General features: G+C 40.2%; 1 protein-coding gene across 3 annotated transcripts in view; it reads right to left on the bottom strand.

Moving 5' to 3' along the window:
- afap1 (actin filament associated protein 1) overlaps positions 1-23,429 on the bottom strand; it is a 100,081-nt gene that overhangs the window by 41,279 nt on the left and 35,373 nt on the right. For 2 of the 3 annotated variants that reach the window (XM_005753181.1, XM_005753180.1), the window contains exons 1-3: positions 17,667-17,910; positions 4,146-4,274; positions 3,263-3,345 (exon numbers count right to left, since the gene is read on the bottom strand). In XM_005753181.1, coding sequence (XP_005753238.1) covers positions 3,263-3,345; positions 4,146-4,274; positions 17,667-17,703 — 249 coding nt within the window. In that variant the 5' untranslated portion in view covers positions 17,704-17,910. Of the gene's footprint in view, positions 1-3,262; positions 3,346-4,145; positions 4,275-17,666; positions 17,911-23,429 lie in introns of those variants that run through there. The other variant, XM_005753182.1, reaches the window with a different exon arrangement.

Raw genomic sequence — 23,429 nt, forward strand, 5'->3', positions numbered from 1 at the left:
AATAAGTTCTGAAATGGACTAAATGTGATGACACACTCCAGAACAATTCAGCAGTAAATAAACTTATCGTGGAAGTCTGTGCAAAGCCATTTGTCTTCTTTTGCACTTCATATACTAGCAGAATATTCTGGAAGAGTCTTCAATCTGCATATTGTTTGGGTTTGAGTAATAAATTCCAACACCACAGTCCTCTGATTAAGTATTGTACATCAAGTGAGCTACTCTAAACTAAGTATGCCTTATGTAACTGTTAGTAATCAAAATGTGGAAGCTAAGGACTGATTCAGCTTCTAAAGGCACAGGCTCTTTGTGTACGTGAGTGTCGGTTTGGCTTTGAGGCTCGACGAGTCACAAAGAGACTGTCTTCCTTGTCTATTATTTCACCAGATTGCTCTAGTCCATGTTCCACTTCTTCACCAACACCAACTAAAGACTGATGCAGTATAACACAAATAACTGCAACTTCTCATGACTAACAAGGTTGTTTTTCATCAACATGAAATCTTTGTTTCTTTAACTCTCTACCCTGTTTACTATTTTCTTTCTAGCCGCCTCCTCTCTCTTTTCCTCTTAACCGTTTGTCCGCTGTTTCATTTGCACGCGGTGGAAATTTTGCAAGAAATGAAGAGTGGAGAAAGGGAGCACAACACTTTTTTCCTCAGTCTGGACAGCTTCTCCAGAGGTCAGTGTGGAAATGTGATAGATGGTAATTTCAGAGCAGAGACGGCAACAGGGAGACAGAGAGCTGGCACAAAATAAAAGACAGTAGCTGGGTTTCCATCCAAGTATATTTATGAGAATTATACTTTACTGCTGCGACTCTGCAAACCCTGCACATATATTACTCAGAGAGGTTTTGTTCTAATGTGAATGGCTCTATTTAACCACTTAATATATTTTAGCTGCTTTCTTTTCTGCTGATGAAAATCCTTGCTGTTGAATGTTTGTCACAGCTTATGCTGTCGTTAGTATTATGATTACTTTGTACACAGTAGCCAGTGTCCAGAGCATGATATTGTTGGATAAAGTGTATAAAGTATGGTTGGATGACTTTGGACGAATATATCAACTAAGAGAGATTTATTCATCTATTTATCTGCCCATGAGTAAGTTTGCTAATAATGCTGGTTGAGGCTAAGAGAAGGAGTCAACTGAAGAAATAATAGCAGTGTTTAACGGCATCCTCTTCCAGTTGCAAGCAAATGCACCCTCCTGAGAGTGCGCCCAAACGTGGCGATTTATTCACTTAAACTCATAACGGAAAGAAAGGCAGTAGTCTATGTTCAGAAAAAAACATAAACATTTTATTTAAATGAAAGCAACACACAATGGTGGGGAGGGAAACAAGGAGAAGCTGGCGTCTTTTTTCAGCTATAACCGTGTTTACAGGCTGTTCCAGTGTTTATCCGTCTCACACACTCGACCAAACAACAAATACAAAATTCAACAAAAAGTAAGTTAAAAATCAAAATGCTCAACCCAGTCCTGAGTGGGTCTCCTTCAGCCAGTGATGAAGACCTGCTAAAAACTTCACTCTTCCCATAAAAGACAGAAAGAGTTGTGTAATTGTGTGCCTATGTGCTTTGTTTAAATAAAGGTAAGGTAAGCACCGAACAGGCCCGAGAGTCTGGGGTGTCGTGCAAGGCTCTGCTATGTATTTTCTTATGTTACTGGTTCTGATTGGGGCAGCAGAGAAGAGAGACAACAAGCAGAGACACAGAAACATCAGAAACTCCTCCTCCTCACTCGCCTAGTTTTCTGGGAAACCCTCGGCTGTGATTTCCAGACACACACTGGGGTCACCAGAGGAGGCTGAGGCTGACGACTGGTTCTAATTACAAACTGCACTGTAAGGCCTTGTGCCTTGGAATGTGTGCGTGTCCTGCGTGTGTGTGTGAGTAAGATGTAGAACAAGGTGTTGTGGCTTATTGCTATGAAATAAAGGCTTTGCAAGCCATCACAGCCACCTGCTTTTTATCACAGGCATCTGTTCCCACAATAATGGCAGACACACACTGTTATTCTTCACACTGGGTCTTTTTACATGCACATCTCACTTTCACAATAATGACACACACATCACTGTTTTAACAGAGATGTTACGGTCCTCATTGACTGTCATGGTGATGTGAGGCGCAGTACGGGAGAGGAAAACATACTGAAGCCATGACAGGCCTTCCAACTGCTTTACAAGTGACTGTAAAACACATCTCATATGGTTTCTATGTCCTGCTGCATTGGTAGCGCTGGCATTTGCGTGATTAACACCATTCAGGTGCAGGGTGTCACAAAAACTTGTGCACAGAACTTCAGTGTATTGCTAACAAGTTCACCATCTGATAATAATGAAGGTAAGGGTCAGCGTTATTGGTCATTTCTCTGCAGTTTCTACTAGCACCAGTTGTGTGTTACTGGTAAGCAGTCCTGCATGAATGTTAAAGATACCTGTAGTGTTAACATGATGAAGTTATTTAAAAATATCCAAAAGGGATTTGAAATTGGACCTAAATTCAATGAAATGCTGTAAATGAATGCAAACTGGGAGGTAACATTCAGCTTTGAACAGATGATGTGACAAAATTAGCTAGTTTGGGGAAAGTAGTGCAACTGCAAATAGCAGCACTATAAAGTAAAGACTCTAACACTGACCTAACATTAAGAATAGTGCATTATTTTATAGACAGTTGTCAAATCATTTTATATTCAATATTTATTGGCTATGTTTTATTTATAAGGCCTAATGTATTATTTAAAATAGTAATTTCTAGTTTCGTCCTGGATGTCAATATTGTCGCTTTTAATTTAACGCTGGGATCAAATTGGGTCGTATACAGAAACGTTAGGTCCTTGCACTCTGGAGAGTGTATAGTAACCTGTATAATAGCAGGACAAAGGAAATGAGCTGTCTTTCCTTTATTTATCACTTACTTATGCCACATAAATTACATGTGACTTGCACTGCATTGCTCAAAATGTAGTTACTCAGCAGTGTCCTGAAAATAAAGTATTCTTTTGTCCTTCACCATTGATTTGCTTGGTTTTGCATTAAAGCAGCTGGGCTGAGAGGATGACCCATAGCAGCGGAAGCAGAATGACGCAGGGCTATCTGGTATTTGTAGAAACAACTCTCTTTAGTCAGACAACCAGAACGCATACTGGAACTCGGTATAACTCTTACTGTGAGCACTGCTTGCGATAAGTTCCAGCATGGCCAAATTACAGAGAACTAAAATTAATAAATCTAAATAAACTTCAGTCTTACCATCCAGGGGTGAGGGATCTCTGGAAGTGGCATCTGAGGTGGAGCAGGCAGTCCGCTGTGTATCTCTGACTTGAATGAAGGCTCTAGAAGAAATCAAGTGGCTATTATGAATATAAACAAGAAGATGCTTTACAGTGCCACTAGTGTCAAATCTAAGTAGTGACAAAAAATAAAATGTCATAATTTCCCTTCTTAAAATTATAGAACCAAATAGACTGTGCTTCTGTGTTTCTCTGATTTTAATGCGCTTCACTTCTGCTCCTCATTACAAGGTCCCTTTGTGGATTTTTTTAATGTTAAAATGCAAAATCTCCAATAAATATTTCTGCACGTGACATTTTGTTGTTGATAGAAAACTGAAACGTCATTATGAATTTGTGTGAATAATCTCATGTTTTGAGGCTTCCAGTATAGCACTAAAACAATCTTCGCGTTTAAGGATGCAAACAAGAGACAAAAATACAATAAAATTTCTGTGTATATCTTCTTTTCATGTTCGATTCATCCAGATTTTAATATAAACATGTTTTTGCCACACACGTGGCAGCCACACACGTGAACATCTTAAAGAAAAAAGTCTGTGTTAAAGAAAAGCTCAGAAAACATCACACTGATGAAATTAACTCTTTTAATCTGTCATAAAAAAACTTTTGGCTATATTAGCTTACAAGTAAAGGGTTTTATAAGTAAATGTATACCAATATAACTCTATGATGACAGCAACCAAACAATTCAATCCCACACTGACCTAGGACCAGCTTATTGTGGTCTACATTCTTTGTGTATGTACCAGACTGCTCATGGAACTCCTGCAGTCAGCCATAGTAAGGTCAGGTGTTGTATCTAAGTGTTTCAGAAGGTGCAGTATAAGTTTAATCCTCACCTTTGTCGGACAGTACTCTGTGCAGAATATTGGAGAGGTGTATCTTCTTCTCTCGGACCCCAGCACTCAGATATTCTCTGTCCAGCAGGTCCAGAAACAGACGAAGCTCACACACCAGCTCCTCCATTGCTGGAGAACAAATACACAAATATCAAAGAGTCAGGTTATGGGACTCTAGTCTAATTGGAATGAGACCTATGCTACTTTATCTTTGTGTGATCGCACCAATACTGAAAACAACTAATTTGTGCAACGTTACTCTTACAGCTTGCTTTTCTGTTTTTCACTGTCTGCAATTAAGAGCTGGGTGAGAAATCAAAGACTAGTTAGTTGTTTACCTTTGTTTAACTGAGCAGATGTACACCATCAGCCAACAGAAACACTAATGCACTGTGTTTGTAGATGAAGAGCAGTATAGACTATATCACTACAACACCGCACAACTGTACCATAGTTTTCATTCACAAGTCATATTTGGTAAGCGTTTACCCAAAATGATGATGACATTCTAACGCTTACATTGTAAGAGATTATTATTTTCTTTGAACTATTTTGACCTGTGGATTAATAACAACTTAATACTGTATTGAGTGAAACAGAGTGTTTCAGAATGTGAAAAGTGAGTGCTGGGCTTCCCAAACAACCTTTTGGTGGCACAAACAGGCCCCAGCATTAGCTGCTCATTAATCAGTCCCAATGTAGCGCATGTTTCAGGTAAAACACACTGACAAGTATTTTTTGGCCCTGTGCAACAAACCAACATTAAACAGATACTGGAAAAGCACAAAATACTGTTATGTAACATAAGTGGGCAGCCAGGTGGCCCTGTGGAAAACAGAATTTTCAAGTAAATCAATCACAAGCGCTGACAGTCCTTCAAGTGCACAGATCCAGCAAGCTGATAGTTGCTGGGCAGGGACAGATCTGGCAATGTACCTGATGGAATTATAGCCGCAGGTGAAAAATACACCAGCAGCTTCCCACACAGAGCAAAACAAAAGCAGGGAAACCGAATACAGAACATAGCTCGCAGATGAGGTATGGGAGCAAGGTATCAGTGAGTCTATCTCCACACACTTGATCTGAGAGCATTTGATTGGGCTCAGAAGCGTGACTCTGAGATGCCACGCTCTGCACAGACACTCAGATAAGAAGCACTGTCTCAAGATGAGGGTCCCAGCTCAGTGAAGCTTTTTGTTAACACCTGATTGTATCAAAAGGCACTGCATTATCCTGGACAGCAGCTGCAGACTGAAAAAGTTAAGTGGAGTTAATGAGGACTTTCTGTGGTTACTGCCCTTTGTGACAACGTCGAGTCACTGAATGTCCGAGCGTGATTCAGAAACAATCTGAGAGCAGCTGCTGAGCAGACTAACCTGGCAAATTTACTGGAACTGACTTTTTGTGCATCTACAAACTAGTTTGTTTTTGTTTTTTTAGGTTTTAAACTCTCCCCGTCAGAGAATAGATTACCGTTTTTGTTTTCTGGGGCTGCAGAAGGAAATCTCTTAGTGAGATCTTAGGCTACGTCCACACGTACACGGGTATTTTTGAAAACGGAGATTTTCCGTTTTTGTTTTAAAAAATAATCCCGTCCACACATAAAGGCTGAAATGAAGGAAAACGCTGCTAGGAACATGCCAAAGCAACAGGTGGCGATATATTCCTAACCGTGTAGAAATGTTGGCCAATCAGAAGTCTAGAAGCCTCGGTGGGAAAAAGTAAACAAAGCTGGGGCATAGAAGCAGAACTGAGTCGTATGTGTGGAGGGACAGTAACTGTGTGTATATGTAAGCATTTAAACACTGCAGAGAGTAGAATTAACAGTAACAGTATTGTAGAAATTCATTTCACCGAAACAATAACGTGGCGCACAGTGTGACGTCAAAATATGCGCACATCTTTGACGCTGCGTTTTCTGCGTTTTCTGCGTTTTTCTCGTCCACACGTAAATGCAAAAACTGAGTTTTCAAAATACTCCATTTTCAGTGACCGAAAACGCCGTTTACGTGTGGACGAAAGGTGCAAACGCATAGAAAAATCTGCGTTATCAAAAATACCCGGGCACGTGTGGACGTAGCCTTAGTGACGACACTGAACCTGACTTTAATCCACTTCTCCAGGCCCAAAACGAGAAAAGAGGCACGAGGAACTGAAGATGAAGTAATTAAACTACAAGCCAAACAACTGTGTATGAATTTAAAAGTCTGGAATTTTCAAAAACATTCACATTTTGTTCAAAACTATTCAAAACTAAATGACCAATAACACTGACCCTTACCTTCATTTGATTATAGTGACTTTGAAAAGTTAAACTTGTGTTACATGACACACAAAAAAATGTACACTAATCTTTATGGGAGACATTAGCATCAAACATACAGACAGGACTTGCTTCCAAGCAAGCTGTGATATGTTCGTGTTTCCATATAATCACATGAAATCAGCTTAACCGATATCTGAGCAACAGGCACAGGAGATAAGCTGGCCTAATGGCTAACCCATGTGCCAAATGTCACAGCAGTTTAGTATGTCACATGCCATTAAGACTATTTCAGGCTATTTTATAACAGACATAAGTCATGAAGTAGCAGACCTCATATATCTCATTCAAAACAGGTCTTTTTTTAAAATAACTTTTTATTTATTAATTTACAGTACGAGAATACAAAACTTTAGGTCAGCATGGAAGACATACACAGTCTCAACATTAGTATCTACTTACATCATGGTAATATTTAATTGTTCAGTACAAAGGGAGTACACAATCCATTTTTCCCAGAGCTTCTTGAATTTCTCAAGCTCAAGTCTAAGGAGAAAGGTAAGTCTTTCCATTCCAAAAATTTCTTCCACTATCCCATGCCACTGGGCCCGAGTTGGAGGGTCTATTCAAAACAGGTCTGAATACCACATGTAATCACAATTCCCACAAGCATTTAACTAAACAAAAACAGATGATGGTGCAGGTAGCTGGCAAAAAGCATTAATGCTCTTCATATTAATATCTCAGCGTTATGACAATAAAATCAATAGATGTTTGTATCCAGTGCAACCACGGTTCATCTTTATTGCTGCTTGACTGTTAGAGAGCAGCTCTGACACTGAATACACAGACACATTCCTCACATAATCTGAGGAGAGTACAGGAGAGTCCGGTGAGGAAAGGGGGGCTGGGGTGAAAGATAAACAGAAAAAGTGAGGGTGATGGGGAGACTAACATGGAGTAACATGTTTCCTCCGTTTGTGCATGTAATACCACTAAAACTGCAATTAACGATGACAATAACAGAAAATATTTAACTCCTGGGCCACCAATGGAAAAACATATTTCAATGCCGTTTTATTTATATATCACCAAATCACAATCTCAAAGCCTCAAGTCACTTTCTATTGTAAGGTAAAGACCCTACGATAATACAGAGAAAACCCAACAATCAACCCCAAATATCTGTAAGTCGGAGTGCTTTAAATCCTTTTACAGCAGAAAGATTACTTGCACTTTACCTACACTATCACTCTGTACTTGCAGATAAACAAGTAGTAACATCCCTCACTGCGAAGGTACACGCTCCCTGGATCACTTTCAGCACTACCTGATTTTGTACTAAACTCTGAACAGCCAAGCAGCTATTTACTGCTCCATTTACTGCTTCGTAGAGCTTTGTGCAACGTGTGCAATACTTTACCTCCACAGGGGTGGCCAAAAAACACAACCTGTGCGCATGTGTGCCATTAACAACCGAAAGTGAGCTCCCCAGTTCACCAAAGATGGCAGAGAAAATGAAGAGGTGGAGGCAAGGACCACCCTCAAAGAAGGCTTAAGGGCACGCAGGAAAATAAAATAATTAAAAAAAAAAAAACATGTTGTGCAAACAAACTGCCCACGTCCTTTACTTCCCCATCTCACCCTGTTCATTCAGCCTCATTTTTCCATTTCCATAATGCCCTTCATTGTACTCAACATAAAAGGCAGTGCATGTGTTTGTGTCATGTATTCTAGCTTTTTGATTCTAATGCCATAAATATTTTAGTCAGTTTTCTGATATCTGCATACCGTACATTAATCATATGTACCCCAAACCACATCTGCTGTGTTAGCATTCGGTCTGCATGACAAAAAATACGTGCTCTTTCCAAAACATCAATCCCTACACACACACACACACACACACACACACACTAAAAACACCTAGACAACTCACAGGGATGTTTTCACTGCCAGGTATTCAGATCAAAGGGGATTTTCCTAAGTGAGGACTGTGTTTGAACGAGACAACGGGGTCACGTTTGGATTTCATGTAAAACTTGAGAGCCTGTGGCTTTGTTATTGTGCAAAAATGCTTAGCAAGGTTAGAGGGAGGAGGGCTTTCTGCCCTCTTCCTGGAATACAGCTGTTATGATTGACGGAACACTGACAGTTGCTATCCCGCACCACATATTCCAGGTGTCTGTTTCTTGTTACCAGCAGCGCCTTTAACACTTCGAAAACGTGTTTAGTTTGATTATCTGACAGGACTTCAGGTCAGGATCTGCCTCAACATACACACACTGCTGAAATGCAATGCAACTATTAGAACTGGAATTATTCCAGTTTGGATTTGGGAAACAGACACTATCTCTACTTTTAAGATTAGGTTTAAAACTTTCCTTTTTGCTATAGTTAGGGCTGGATCAGGTGACCCTGAATCCTCCCTTAGTAATGCTGCAATAGGCCTAGGCTGCTGGGGGATTCCCATGATGCATTGAGTATTCCTTCTTCAGTCAATTTACGTCACTCACTATGTGTTAATAGACCTCTCTGCACTGAATCATACTTGTTATTAATCTCTGGCTGTCTTCCACAGCATGTCTTTTATCCTGTTTTCTTTCTCACACCCCAACCGGTCGCAGCAGATGGCCCCGCCCCTTCCTAAAGCCTGGTTCTGCCGGACGACACTTCCTGTTAAAAAGGAGTTTTTCCTTCCCACTGTCGCCAAAGTGCTTGCTCATAGAGGTCATATGATTGTTGGGTTTTTCTCCGTATGTATTATTGTAGGGTCGACCTTACAATGTAAAATGCCTTGAGGCGACTGTTGTTGTGATTTGGCGCTGTATAAATAAAACTGAATTGAACTGAATTGTTTTTTTTCCTTTAAGAAAATGGTCCAAGTCACTCTAATACCAAACCATTGTCATAATCATAAAGCCATGCCACTTTTGTAAATCAACATGGGCTCAGTTTACTTGGATAAATGGGCCATACAAACTTGGTAAAGGTCTTTAAGTCTTGGATGGGAGTATAAATGCACTGTGCCAAAAGTGAACAAGGAGTAGGGTTTATATTTCTAACAAAAAACCATAAAATGCTTTGAATGGCAAAACAATACAAAATATACCAAGAACATAGAAAATGATGATTCTAATTAGCTTTACTTGTAATATAAGCAATAATGTCAGGAACAAACACATAAATTGATTTCTAGTATATTTCCTTTGTTTGTTCTTCAAACTTCAAGGCTTGACGCAATAATGTTTTCAGACTATTTTTTCATGGACCTGACAGTTTATTTTTTTATTAACCTTTATTTAACCAGGAAGATCCCATTGAGATTAAAAACCTCTTTTTCAAGGGAGACCTGGCCAAGATAGGCAGCAGATGTCTCACAGTTACAGAAATTACTCAAACACAGGCAGCAACAACACACATGCAACAATAAGTGAAAGAATACAAATAAAATAAAAAAAAATTCAATAAAATTAAAAAATAAAAAAGTCAGTTAAAATGACAATCAATCTAATTGAAACAGTTGCATGTTATGGACTTGGCCTCAAGGATTTGTAGTTTAGATTTAAAAGCACTTAATGAAATGAATTCAGTCATTTTCCATTCCTTCTGCAGTTTGTTCCAAGCCGAGGGTGCTAAATGGACAAAAGCTCTTTTACCAAGTTCAGTTCGGGCAAATGGAACAGAAAGCAACAAGTAACCATGCGGACGAAGAGAATACCGACCAGCATGTTTCATTACAAGCAGGGAACATATATAAGAAGGCAGCAACCCAAGTATCGCCTTATATATAAAACTGTATAAATGACAGTTCCTCCGACTTACCAAAGCAGGCCATCCTACCTGAGAGTATAACTCACAGTGGTGAGTCTGAAATTTACGGTTAGTGATGAACCTCAGAGAAGCATGATACACAGAATCAACCATTCGAAGACATTGAGCAGAAGCATTCATATATAGAATATCACCATAATCCAGCACAGGCAAGAATGTAGCAGCAACAAGCCGCTTCTTTGTATTAAAAGAGAAACACAACTTATTTTGAAAGTAAAATCTCAGTTTTAACTTCAGGTTTTTCACAAGATTCTCTACATGTGGTTTGAAGGTAAGCGAGGCATCAATTAAGATTCCCAGATATTTATAGGTGTGAATCAACTCTATTTTATTACCTTCAAGAGTGGTTACTGATGGGATTGTTTGGCCTCGTCTCCTTGATTTAGAAAACAACATGAGCTTTGTTTTGTCTGCGTTGAGAACAAGTTTAAGCTCATGTAATGAGAGCTGGACAGCAGAAAAGGCTTTCTGCAAGGAGTCGATGGCTTGGACAAGAGTTGAACCACAGCTGTAAATAACTGTATCATCAGCATAGAAGTGCAAGTTTGCATCTGGCACATGTAGACTAAGATTGTTTACGTAAATGATAAATTGTCTGCCATACCAGGTCAGCTCAACCAGAACTGCTATTTTGTGGCACGTAACAGATTTTAAAGGAGTCCTTGTGCACCTAAAAGATGCATGAGAAGCCAGAGACTTACAGTTCCAAACACCCACTTTCTGCGGTTTTGGGAAGCTTAACTGCACTGTGGGTTCAGTGTTACAGTAAGAAGGTGGTTATTGTTAATTGAGGTTGGTTTTATGGTCTGGCATCGTCATGGTTACTGCTTCCAACATGCCACCAAAACACAGGGTGATGCTGGAAGGTATTTATTTGTCACATGATTACATAAAAACCATCACACAGACAAGCTGAAAATTTCTTAATACTTTGGGGGGAAAAGGAAGAGTATCATCTGCCTTTCCACTCTGATAACTCCTTCGTAACTCCAACTTGTAAAGGTAACTGCTTACCATCTGAATTTTCACTGCCCTTCTCAGCTTCACTTTATAATTTATCAGATAAAAATAACTCTTAAATGTCCTCCGCTACATACAGATATTTTAGTCCTATACTGGTAGCCTTGTGTACTGTTTTTTTCCCTTCCCACTGCTGGTGGAAAGCTGTGAAAGTTGTGTGCTATTACCAGTCATAAATGTTTCATAAAGACTTTTAAAGCCTCAACTTGGATGAGCACCAGGCGAGAGGGAGAGTTCTGAACAGATCAGAGGATGGGTGATGCTGCATTAACTTATGATGAAAGACAACCTGCCTTGCTCCCGCCCCATTTCTCAGGTCTGTAATTATGAGGTTTGTGTGTTTTCTATCTTCCATCAGGCATGCCAAGCAAACATCACAGAGGGGGGCTGATTGCTATCGAACTGTACAGGTGGTTTACTGTAGAAGCAGATGTTTCCCAGACCGCAAACACACATCTGCAAAACCCTGATGTGAAAAGGAGAAAAAAAAAAGAAAAAAGAAAGGTGATGGGATAGGGAGGTGCTGATGGAGGTGTAGAGAAGATAAGAGAGGTGGAAATATGGTGGGAGAAGTCCCAAAGCAAGCTCTAAAACCAAACAATATTTGGGGATAGTAATGATGCGCCCTTTGGTATGTCTTTTAAAAAGATAATTAGAGGGAGCTCAGCTAAAAACCATGGGACAAAAAGAAAGATGGGGTGAAGGGTTGTGGAGGGGGAGACACTCCTGCTTGTAGTTTTGATCTTCTGGTGGGAATGGAGGACATGAGGTTTTCTTGATTGGACTGGGAATTGTAGCTGCATGGGTGTGAGAAATGAGTGTCACATTATACATGGTTTTTGACTGGTGAGGATATAGAGGCTGTAGGTCTACTAAGCATCATCATTTGTTTCATCCACAAAATGGCTCAATTCAGATATAGGTAGTGGACTGGAGTTTTCACAGGCACACGTCTCTGATTTACTATCTGAGAACTCATGAACATTCAACACAAAGTAATTTCACAGGAAAATTCAGATTTTCCACAGGTTGTGATAGCTCAGGAAGCAGCACATGTCATCTAATAAATGAATTCAATTCAATTCAATTTTATTTATATAGTGCCAAATCACAACAACAGTCGCCTCAAAGTGCTTTATATTGCAAGGTAAACCCTGAAATAATATATACAGAGAAAACCCCAAAAATCATATGACCACCTATGAGCAAGCACTTTGGTGACAGTGGGAAGGAAAAACTCCCTTTTACCAGGAAGAACCCTACGGTTCTGCCAGGCTTTAGGGAGGGGCGGGGCCATCTTGTGTGAATGAGGCAAGTTTTATAAATTACCCAAATAGACTAGCAAAAAGCAATATAACAAGCAGTCTGTTTGCCATGCACCATACCTTTTGTTATTAGCACCAGGTTGGTCACAGCAAGTTGAAAAACCGATCCCACTGAGTCTCAAACTGTAGTACACACCTTCTACATTTGGTAAAGAGAAATCTAGAAGATTGGAGGTCCTAGAATATGGACTTTATAGCTGCATTTGGGCATCCCTGGTATTAATTTTCCACAATGCTGCCTATTTCATCCCAGGACACCTTGGACGAGATCTTTTATTTAACTCAAAAACTTCCATTTAATAGTTAAACACAGTCATTGTGTCTGAAGTTTTCCTTGTGTATGGTATATGAATTCACCTTAACTTCACTTTCATGGGCTAAAGTTGGCAGCTGTGTTCCTTGTTCTGCTCTGTAGCCTTGGTGAGCTCGGAGTAACATCACATAAACCATTTCTCTACTTCCTACAGGTTCTGGTCAGGTTCTCACAGGTCAGCGAGCCAGGCAATAGATAAAACTGGCATTTGGTTAGAAGCGGCTGAACACTGTGATCAGCTATTTGTCTGATCACAAACAGCGTTGTTCTGTCAGACATAAAATACTAACCTCAGTCTCCAAATAAAGTCTATGTGTGGAAAACACTGAAAATACAAAATTCATCATGCATGATTGCCCCTTTTTTCAATCTGAAATAGCTAAAGCCTGTCTAACTTTGATTTAAATCAAATTAGATTCCTGTAGGTGTACCCATTGTCCTGACTGTGATAGAAGCCTTTGGTCTTTTCATCAGTTACTTATTAAACACCACCTACAGAAACAGGACACAGAGGCACTCTTATCTGTGCGAGTGTAAACAGCAGCTACACAGTCACAACCAAACGCTCAAACTGACAAAATTACAGCTCCCTGTACCCTTATCCTCCTATTAGGACACCCCACCAAGGCAGCTTTAGTCTTGTACTGTAATCCTAAAAGCTTTGTTAAAGGCAGACAGGCTAACAAGTGAATGCACTCATCCTATTACAATAAGCTTGTTGAAGGCTAGTGAGACTCATGAGAAGTGATTTCCTCCTAATGCATCCAAATTTTCAAGGCGACCATATATGCTTGCAATAAGCAGAACTATTTTAACTTCTTTAAAGTACAAGTCCAAAGGCAAATGCTTGTTTGATGATGTTAAATCAGTAGGCTACCAACAGGCTGCCAGCTGGATGTATGCCATATCATTCTGTGCTATTTGGCATACACTGGGGTCCTTTGAATTGTGCTTGAGCTTGGCACTCGCTCCCCATTCTTTTTCCCTGTGTTTTTCCAGATGCATATTGACACAGGGGTAAGGCTGGGAGGGCTATGATTAGTCGGCCCAAAATTAAAGTCTCTCTTCCCACATGCCAGCTTACTGACAGGCCAACTCTGCAGGGAAGGATGGAGAAATTACAAAGTCATTTCTCCTCATCTCTCCTCTCCACTGCTGGGATCCATCACCAAAAAAAGGAAGGGGCTCACGCGTCTGACAGATGAAAGCTTTTAAACTTCAATCACTATTGAGGTGAATGAGGCAGGGAAGGAGAACTAAATGAGCGAGGCAGGCCAGTACGGTGACACCATGCACCCACCGTTCCCACATCACACACACTCCAATTAATTGCTTGTCGACTCAGAGTTTCTGTGAGGAAAGCTGCAATAATAAGTGGCAATAAACACTTTAACACTTGTATTTGCCCCCAAAGCACAGCACCCCATAAATGGGAGAGCTATTGAGCATGGACTTGCTAAAAGAGACAGTTGACGTTGACTTTGGTTTTCTATTATTGCCTCAAATCCACCACCAGCTAAAAACAACATAGAAAGGAAAGCAAGCCAGGTCCCTTAGATCAGAGATGTTTTAGAAGCAAGCAGTTGGTCAAATTTGACTGCTAACCCAAGTAACATTTGGTAACGATCCCAACTCTGACCTAGATAGTTAAAGTATGCAATTTTGCTTTCCATTAAACAGTTCTCCCAAAAAATTTCCCTAATTGATATTTTAAAAAGTATCCACTTTTTTTCCCCAGATTACAGGTTAAGATAGGGTTAGGGTTAACGTCTTTGGCTGTGACCTGCGTCCGATCCAGTGGGTTAGGGTTGGCAGATAGCATAGACAAAGGGAAGCTAGTAAAACAACATCAACAGCATCAAAAACAACAGCAATGCATTGATTATCACTAAACTGCTGTATAGTTAGACAGTCATTACTTTTTCCAAAATGTCACTGCAGTTTTGTATGTTTTATGTTTAGTATCAATCAACACTGTTCCACTGTTTCAAACTGCCACAACTGCAGCAAGGGAAAAAAAAAAGAAGATTTATCTAGAAAAAATATGCCTGAGCTAAATTTGGCTGATCTCCATTCAAGATCATCTTCTTGTGCATTTCTGTACTATTTTTCTGAGCTTCTACCATTTGTAGGTCACTTTGTAGAAGTCCCCGTATGCCCCTTTGTTCTTGCACTAGATCTCCACCAGTGTGTCAGGACAGTCTTAGAACTTGGGTTTCATTTTCGGGAAGTAGAAAAATTGCAGGAAGGCAATTCTGACAAACAGGGCAGGTGGTGAGTGATGACTGCGTTGGACAAAAAATCTTTTCAATGGCACTCTGGTATGCATCACAATAGGTCATTTCTGCTGAGTTTTTTACAGTAGATCTCCACACTTGACAGCTTCACCCTGGAGCAGGAATTCATGGTGGGACATGACCCCAGTAAAAAAAAATTATAGAAGCCACACTTAAAAATTTTGGGGCATGCCAGAGAAGATCATCAAACTAATGTATAAGAAAAACCATAGAACTATCAATTGCAGTTTTAAGGTATTTGACTAAAATGTTGTATACATTCACAGCTAAGTTGATACAGAAGATTAATTTTGAGAGCCTGTGACAATGACAAGTTTGCTCTTTATCGGGCGTGCCATTTTGACCTGAAAAAAAAAATGCCATAGTTATCATCACTGTCCTGCATATTGTTTAAAGCAGCCTGTACAAAGCCAGAGACAAAGTATTTTTAGCATGGAGATTGGTGAAGGTAAAACCTCATGGCTGGCCTCTTTAGTAATAAACAGTGTTCCCAACACTGTTTAAACTGAGAAGTTCCAATCAGTGAACACCATCATAAACCAATACAACATAAAACAACATAAACCAATAAAAACAAAAAAAGCATAAATTAATACTACTCCACCCCAAAAAATTATTTGAATTCCTCTGAATGCATGAGGACAATGTTTACTCTAAACCAACCTGTTGGGTTTATTTCCAGAATACCGAACAAAGCTCCACTACAGGAGCCCTAATTAGTTTTTCTTAGTATTATTAAGAGTAAATCAAGATTCCTTATTTCTATTTCAGCAAGGACTGCAGTATGTGTTGTTACTGTATCATAGAAAATCCTGAGCTGGGAAACTAGCAGACCTAGCTGAGTTGTGATATCTATTTTATACCTGCATACTGGCTCTTCTATATCCACACTGGTTAAACAAAAATAGTATATACTGCATGCTTCAGTAGTACACAATAGATGTCTGTACAAACCTCACCAAATGCCGGGCACTGAAGCACTGCCGGGCCACCCGAAACCCTTGCAGCTGCTAGCATTGGTCCTGTTATTGTGCACTCACTTCACAACCACATGAGGACAAGTGAGAGATATCGAGCATTTGTGTTGTCATTCCAGGGTTGTGTTAGAAAACCTCTGACTTCAGGGTGGAGTTGCCCTAACGCTGACCTGGACTGTTTAATAACTGTCTGAGTACTGCCAGCTGTATAAAGCTAAATGGATAAGAAGATGAAAAAAACAGTTCTGTTAGTGTACACAGTGACAAAGTGACTATTTTTGACTAAATAGGTTGATTTACCGTTATCCTGCTGTTGCAACCAAGTCTAGAGAGCCAGAGTTTGTTGTCTCAAAATCTCAGGCAGGCAAAGATAAGGGTAATAATTTATCCCCTAACTGCTCCAAGTGTACAGTAAGAGTAACCCTCCAGCTCAGAATTATGCAGCAGTTTTTCTGAGCACTGTTGAAAGTACTCTGATTTTTAAAGATTATTTTCAGAGACGGATACTGCACATGTTGTTGATGTATGTGGATCTGCTGTCTAGCAACAATGAGGTAATAAGAAACAGACTTGCTTTTAAGCTCCATGCCAGAAAGAAAGGAATTGGGTTGCATAATAGGGGGTAATTACAAAATGAAAACCGATAAAATGGTGAAATATCTGAAAAAAGCACTACTTGTGCTTGTAAAGTACAATGAGCTTTAATTACATTATTTGTTAAGAGCACCTTCCATTGGTTCACCTTTAATAGGTGAACCAATGAAAGGTATTCTTCTGTCAATTGTATGATAACACCACCAAGTTTCACTGGTGGCAGCAATGAAGTCAGCCCAAAAGCTGAGTCTAGTTATATCAGTTTAACTACTGTTACACATCATTATGAGGTCAAACTCTTGAAGACCAGAATCACCAAAACAGATTGCTTTCTCATTTATAAAGGGATTCATTTCTGTAGTCAGAGCTACATTAAATTGCCAGATGACTGAACGGAGTCCGGCATAAAGTCCATATACTACATAGACACTTAACACGCGACCACAACCCTAATGACACTGCGAGGAGCCAACTGTCTCTCCGCAGTCTCTTCCCCGTGCCCTCTTTCAGCATACCTTTTAGAAACATTATTCATTTGTGGCCTTTTTCTGCGCTTGCGTATGTGCTGAACGGCGCACGTGCGCCAATCTGATGCATGCACACAGATTTCTACAATACACACTCTGAACTACAACAGAAGAACAATAAAAGCTGGCAAGGAAGCCAAAACAAACGTTATCGACCGGTAATCTTTGTTAGTGAGTACACTAGCAGCCCCGGAAAAATCATGCTGTTCTTGGCTTTCAGTTTGAACGTCGTGGAGATCCCACTGTACAAGAGATACATCGTAAGAAAGTCGCTTTTAACAAACTTCCATTTTAATAGGTTTATTGCTGCTAGAAAACCAAGCTGCATTCATTTTTTCACGGGAAAAAAAAGGACAGCTTAAGCCACTCACCCCTGCTGGAAGTGAAAAGAATGGGCTCGCTCCTCATCTTAAAGTCAAGCTCATCTATAATCCCCCGTCCCGAGCAGGCGCGTGCCCAGCGGCTTCCTGGCAGCGGTAAAATCCACACAGGCACGCAGTTGTCTTCTATGCCTCCTCTTTCTACCTCCGACTGTCCTTTTCCTAGCTAACCGGCGGCCACTGAAACGTCTTTTTTTCCCTTTCAAAGTTTTTCCCCGGATTTTTCTCCTACTCCCTCCCTGTGCCTTCTCTCCTCCCCTCTCCTTAACCTCCCCTCTCTACGCGCCCCCTTCTCTCGCTCTCTTTCGCTCGCTCGCTCCCAATCTTCCTGCACTGATAGCTCTGCTGGATTTATGAGATTTTCCCTTTGCTTTTCTTTATAATCTCCATTCTGGCCTATTCTGTTTTATTCGAAATTATGTGACTTAAGAATGAAGGCAGATTGATATAATTTAGATGCCAGTACTGTCCTTAATATGCTGCAATTTATTAATTTAATATGCTTCTTTTCTTTCCGTTTTTTAATCGAGTCAAAGACGAAGGAATAAACACCAAACCAACGCACATGAAGGCACGTGTCATTGAAAGCATATGTGTGTGTGTGTGTTTTACATATGCTTTGATCGCACTTTTATTGAGCTTATTTCATCTGCTCTGAATATATACAAACTATTACTAGGATTGTGTGAAAATGTATCTCAACAGCTGCTGACTCTTGTGGCCCAGAAGTTGCAGATGGTAAGCAACACTCCACATTGTTTTACTTGTGGAGTGAGGGTGACTTTTTAATGTGAGAATTCCAGAAATCCCAGTGTAACTGGGCCGGGGGTGTTGATTACACAGCATTTTGTTTCCTGGTGCAGTCACTCCACAGCACAGAAATGTTTTGTTTGGTGCGCATGTCAACACCTTTAGAGCCACACTGTGTACAAAAAATGATTTGAAATCTCTTTCATGTTGGTTCTTTGCAGTAGTAAATCATGTATGTGCAAATTCTTTCATTTTTGAGGGGAAAAAACCCCCACAAACTTGCTTGAGAATTGGATGCCTTCGCTAATTACAGTACACTGCATTACCATAAGCTGCTGATCCCTACGTCCTAGTCCCCAGGGGCAAACAAGAGCCAGTCTGAGTTCAATATCCCATCTGCCATCAGGGGAGGAGGAAGGGGGGAAGGAAAGACTTGCTCTACCCTGCCCTTTTTCAGCGTGGAACTTGAGACTGTGAGGAAGGGAACAGTGTGCAGTGTGGAGAGAAAGAATAATGTGCCGGATCACCTTTTGGTCTCACGAGTTCAAGAAGAACCACAGACTGGCAGAGGCTGTTGACGTGCATTTCCCTAAAGAATAAGACACATAATGTGACAAAATGCAATTTTTGATACTTTGTCATTGGCTTGATTTGTTTAGGTTCACAACAGCATTTTGTATCACAAACAAGTATAACAAGCGCTATTATTATAAACACCATTATTTAAAAATCGAGAGCAGGGTGATAATATCTTTTGGATTCCCAGCTGATGATCCCTTACACAGTACACATAGTGATTTGATCCACTGTTGATATAAAAGTTACCAGAAGATAACACCGCTTTAGTTTTCTCTTTGTTTGAGTTATGACTAAAACTTTCTTTTCAGAAATATGAGTTGCTTTTTAAAAAAAAAAAAATCTTCTCCACTCGAACACAGGATTGCTGCCAATTTTCCTCAGGCAATAGAGCCTCAAGTTCAACACAACAGACAGCAAAAGGCCACACACACACAAAAACAGTGTTATCAGTAGGGATGGCACCGGTTCTGACATAAACGGCAGTAACCAGACCGAAAAGCAGCGCACATTTCGGTGCTTTATTTCGGTGCTTTTTTTTTCCTGAGCTGATACACTTCTAGCCAATCACTTTACGTTTCCGAGGATAGTAGGCGGGGCCAGGTACGTACGTTCTGTTAGAGCAGAGCTACAGATTAAAAATGTCCAAGGCGAAGCGGTCAAAAGTCTGGCTGTACTTCACAGCAAAATATGCAAACTCAGCAGCCTGCAACAAGTGCTTTAAGCTGATACTGTGATACTGTCAAAGGAGGTAACACCAAGAATCCGATGAAACACCTGGTGACGCATAGCGTTTTTTTTAAAGCCCAGAAATGCGCCGTATTTGATAGCTTGCTGCGAGACCTCACACCGAGCACATCTACTGCGGGTGGGTTGCCTGTTATGCAACATCCCCCAAAAACACGAAGAGGAGAGTCCTGGCCCCTAGCCCTGCCAGTGTAGCAGAAATGATGACGGATGATGATGCAGCAGCCGTTCTTCTCTGCGTGAGTAGCTAATTTACGTTGAGTAGGCTAACCACGTTATTACATTAATGCATGTAAGGTGAACTAGCAAACATCATCATAGCTACATGCGGCTGTCTTCTTGTTTGATGGCAGATACTCCCTTCACCCTGGCTAAAAAGGCTAAAATGACCAAAGAAAAAGTGGAAAACAGTTAAACATGAGAGGTTTAGGACAAAGTTTGTGTTTTTTCCATTGTTTAAGCACTGCTTCCAGCCAAGAGTGATACCATATATGCCCCATAGCTGCAGAAAAGGCTAACATTGTTATATTTTTACAAAAAACAGCTGAACATGAGAGGTTTTTGGACCAATTTTGTGTTCTCCATTCTTTAAGCACCGGTTTGAGCACCGTTTGAGCACCGGCACCGTTTCAAAAGTACCGATTTGGCACCGGTATCGGATAAAACCTAAACGATACCCATCCCTAGTTATCAGAGACAATTGCTTTGGACACACCGGTCAAAATGAACAGCAGGCTAACGTGAACATAAAACCCTTTGGATTTTACCTCCATTGCAACTAACTTCGCTAGTGCCAAACTCTTTTGAGCTTAAAACACAGGAGGTATGTTGGTGCACTGTAAGGCAGTATGCAGACTAGATGACCCTAAAGTCAGTTAACTGCAGTGGACAAATCTAGTGGGAGGATTTCGGGTTGAGTTATGAGACTCTTATGAGGGTGAGATATGAGATGGAGAGGCAGCCTGTGGTGAGTAGCGATAAGTGATGAAAGGATCGACGGGTTACAGTGAAAAAGCACCAGACTGTATATTCTTCACTCAAGTCTAGAGCCTCAAACACACTTTTCTTTTGTGTAATGTGTATGCGCAAGTGTGATCCCACTGAAACTGCATACCAGATGAAAGTTAACTTGGCACTGTTTCTTTAAAAGTCAATAGTGACATCAGTCTTCTTCCCACTTACTTTTATTAAATCTAATAGAGATTGAGATACTGTAATAACTTGGACACTTCCCTATCCAAGTCAGCCATCAACCCGTCAAGTTATTCAGACACCCTAGTGAGAGAAAACACACATGCACAAACACGTAAATGTTAAAGCTGATGATGAAACGTTGATGTTTTGACCAGTTAGACTATCAGACATCCACTTTCTCTGCTTAATGATCAGAGGATTTTGCAGGTTAAGAGGTCAATCAGATAAGCCTAGAAACCATCTGGTACCGAACATGAGGGAAAATTGTGTATTCCCTGACTGGTTGCAACTGGTTGCTGGCAGTCGTTGTAAAAATTGATTTCTAAAGCCCCATTCATGCAGGCCTAGCAACCACTCTTTGAGTGGTAGGGGAATAAATGGTATAGGAACTGATTCTTATATAGGGCTTTTCTACTCTACCTGAGCACTCAAAGTGCTTTATACAGCATGCCTGATTCACTCATTCATACAAGCACATTTGTCTGTTCCTAAGTGCTTTCTATCTAACATTCACAAAAGCTGCTCTCCAGTGCATCCATTACCAAAGACTACAGGTCCGAGTAGTCAGAGATCAAACCACCAGCCAATAAGCAGATGACCTGCTCTACTCCCTGAGCCACAGCCAGCAAGTGGTTGCAGATGGTTGCGTGGTCTCACTAGCATGAAAATAGGCACAATGACGTATACAGTACTGCACTGAAAACCTCCTTTTGATTACTTTGTCACTAGCAGGTCCAGCGCTTGACAGTCAAACCATTACAAATGACTCGCCAAATTATAGTGAAACTGCAAAATGTGCAATGCATATGAGAAACTGAGAATGTTTACCTTCAGAGTAAAAGTTGTACCTTTTGAAATGTGTTTCACAACTTTTCTTTGTTTGCATCAACATCATTGAAATATAACTATAGTTCGAGAGTGAATACCAAGTGTCTACAGACAAGACGGCATCTCCCATGCAAACTACAAGTGACTGTAGCAACCTCCTAGCAGAAAAGCAATCACGAAGAGTTTTTATGTGCAGGACCCACAATTTCACCTGGCGAGTAGCCACAGCCAGTAACCAATCACAAACTGGTTAGGATCTACCACATATGATCTAAGTATGCAGTACCTTTTTTGGGTTAAAGTTTTATTACTGTCGGCGGCTAATGCCATAGAGGTTTATCAAAATCTATAACTAGTGACAGTTATGTACTCCACAGCACATTTTTCATTACTATTAGAAATGTATATCCCGAATGCTTTTCACCTCACTCCACCCATTCATGGCATCAGACAGAAGTCATTAACTTTGAATATTTCATATACCATATTTTATCCATAAATGTTTTCATTACATCATAAACTCCTGGAAAAAAAGGGAGAAAATATATATACTGTAAACAACAGCAACAAGCCACCTCTATTTGTACAATAATGAAAATATTCCACCTACTGCACATGTTCAGAAACTAAATCAAATAGCCCAAGTGACAAATCCAGAGTCGCAAGATAGACATCTGACTTGGAATACATACCAGTTCCCCAACCCATCCCCCATTCTAGTTATTGAATTAAGACACATGGTTTGGCTTTGGGACAAGGCTCGCTTTGTCTTTGCAATGTGGAAAGCCACTGGTGGAGTGTGGTGCTGTCAGGGTCTTATGACAAACCAGAGGATGGATGATCATGCCAGACTCAGTCAAACACTTATACTGGGACTAAATGAATGACTTGGTGTGATTGTATATGCCATTGTGAAGCTTTTTGATAAGGAAAAGTGCAGACTGACTAGCAAGGTAATTGCAACAAAAATAAGATCTTGTGAGCTCTGTACATCAGCTAGAGACCTCTGTGGATCCTTACTAAAAACAGCCAGGGATTCCCCCACTTTAACTGCCTTCCTGAACTCATCAGACATCTGCTCATAATTATCAGGCGTTATATATGGATTATATTTAACAAGCCAAAATGTTATTTTGGACAATGTCAAGAAATTCTTTGCTTTACTGAATTTGAAGAAGGCAAAGGAAATGAACTCTTGGTAACTCTTTAGTGGTAAAAAATCACCAACAATTTGATGCCAGCTGGTTTTGTAAAACGTAAACCAATGAGGAAGGGAACTGCAGATTATCTGCAATTGATTGCTATAAGTGCCCCATTTGAATTTTTGTATATAATTTCATCCACTGTTCTTCCACAGTGTGTGTCTTCACTGCAAATAAAAATGAACAATGTCTTGGCTGCCATAGATATTCTGAATACTCCAGATCATTACAGTTCAAATCATGAATGTACACTAAAAACAGGAATTACCAGAGAAACTTTCTCAAAGTTGACTCAATAGCAGAATGATCATTTATGTATCAGTGTTGCAGAGGTGTGGACTCGAGTCACATGACTTGGACTTGAGTCAGACTCGAGTCATTAATTTTATGACTTTAGACTTGACTTGAAAAAATGTTCTAAGACTTGTGACTTGACTTGGACTTTTACACCAATGAC

The sequence above is a fragment of the Pundamilia nyererei genome, unplaced genomic scaffold (assembly GCF_000239375.1).
Source record: "Pundamilia nyererei isolate P.nyererei 1_Seehausen unplaced genomic scaffold, PunNye1.0 scaffold00411, whole genome shotgun sequence".
NCBI lineage: Eukaryota > Metazoa > Chordata > Actinopteri > Cichliformes > Cichlidae > Pundamilia > Pundamilia nyererei.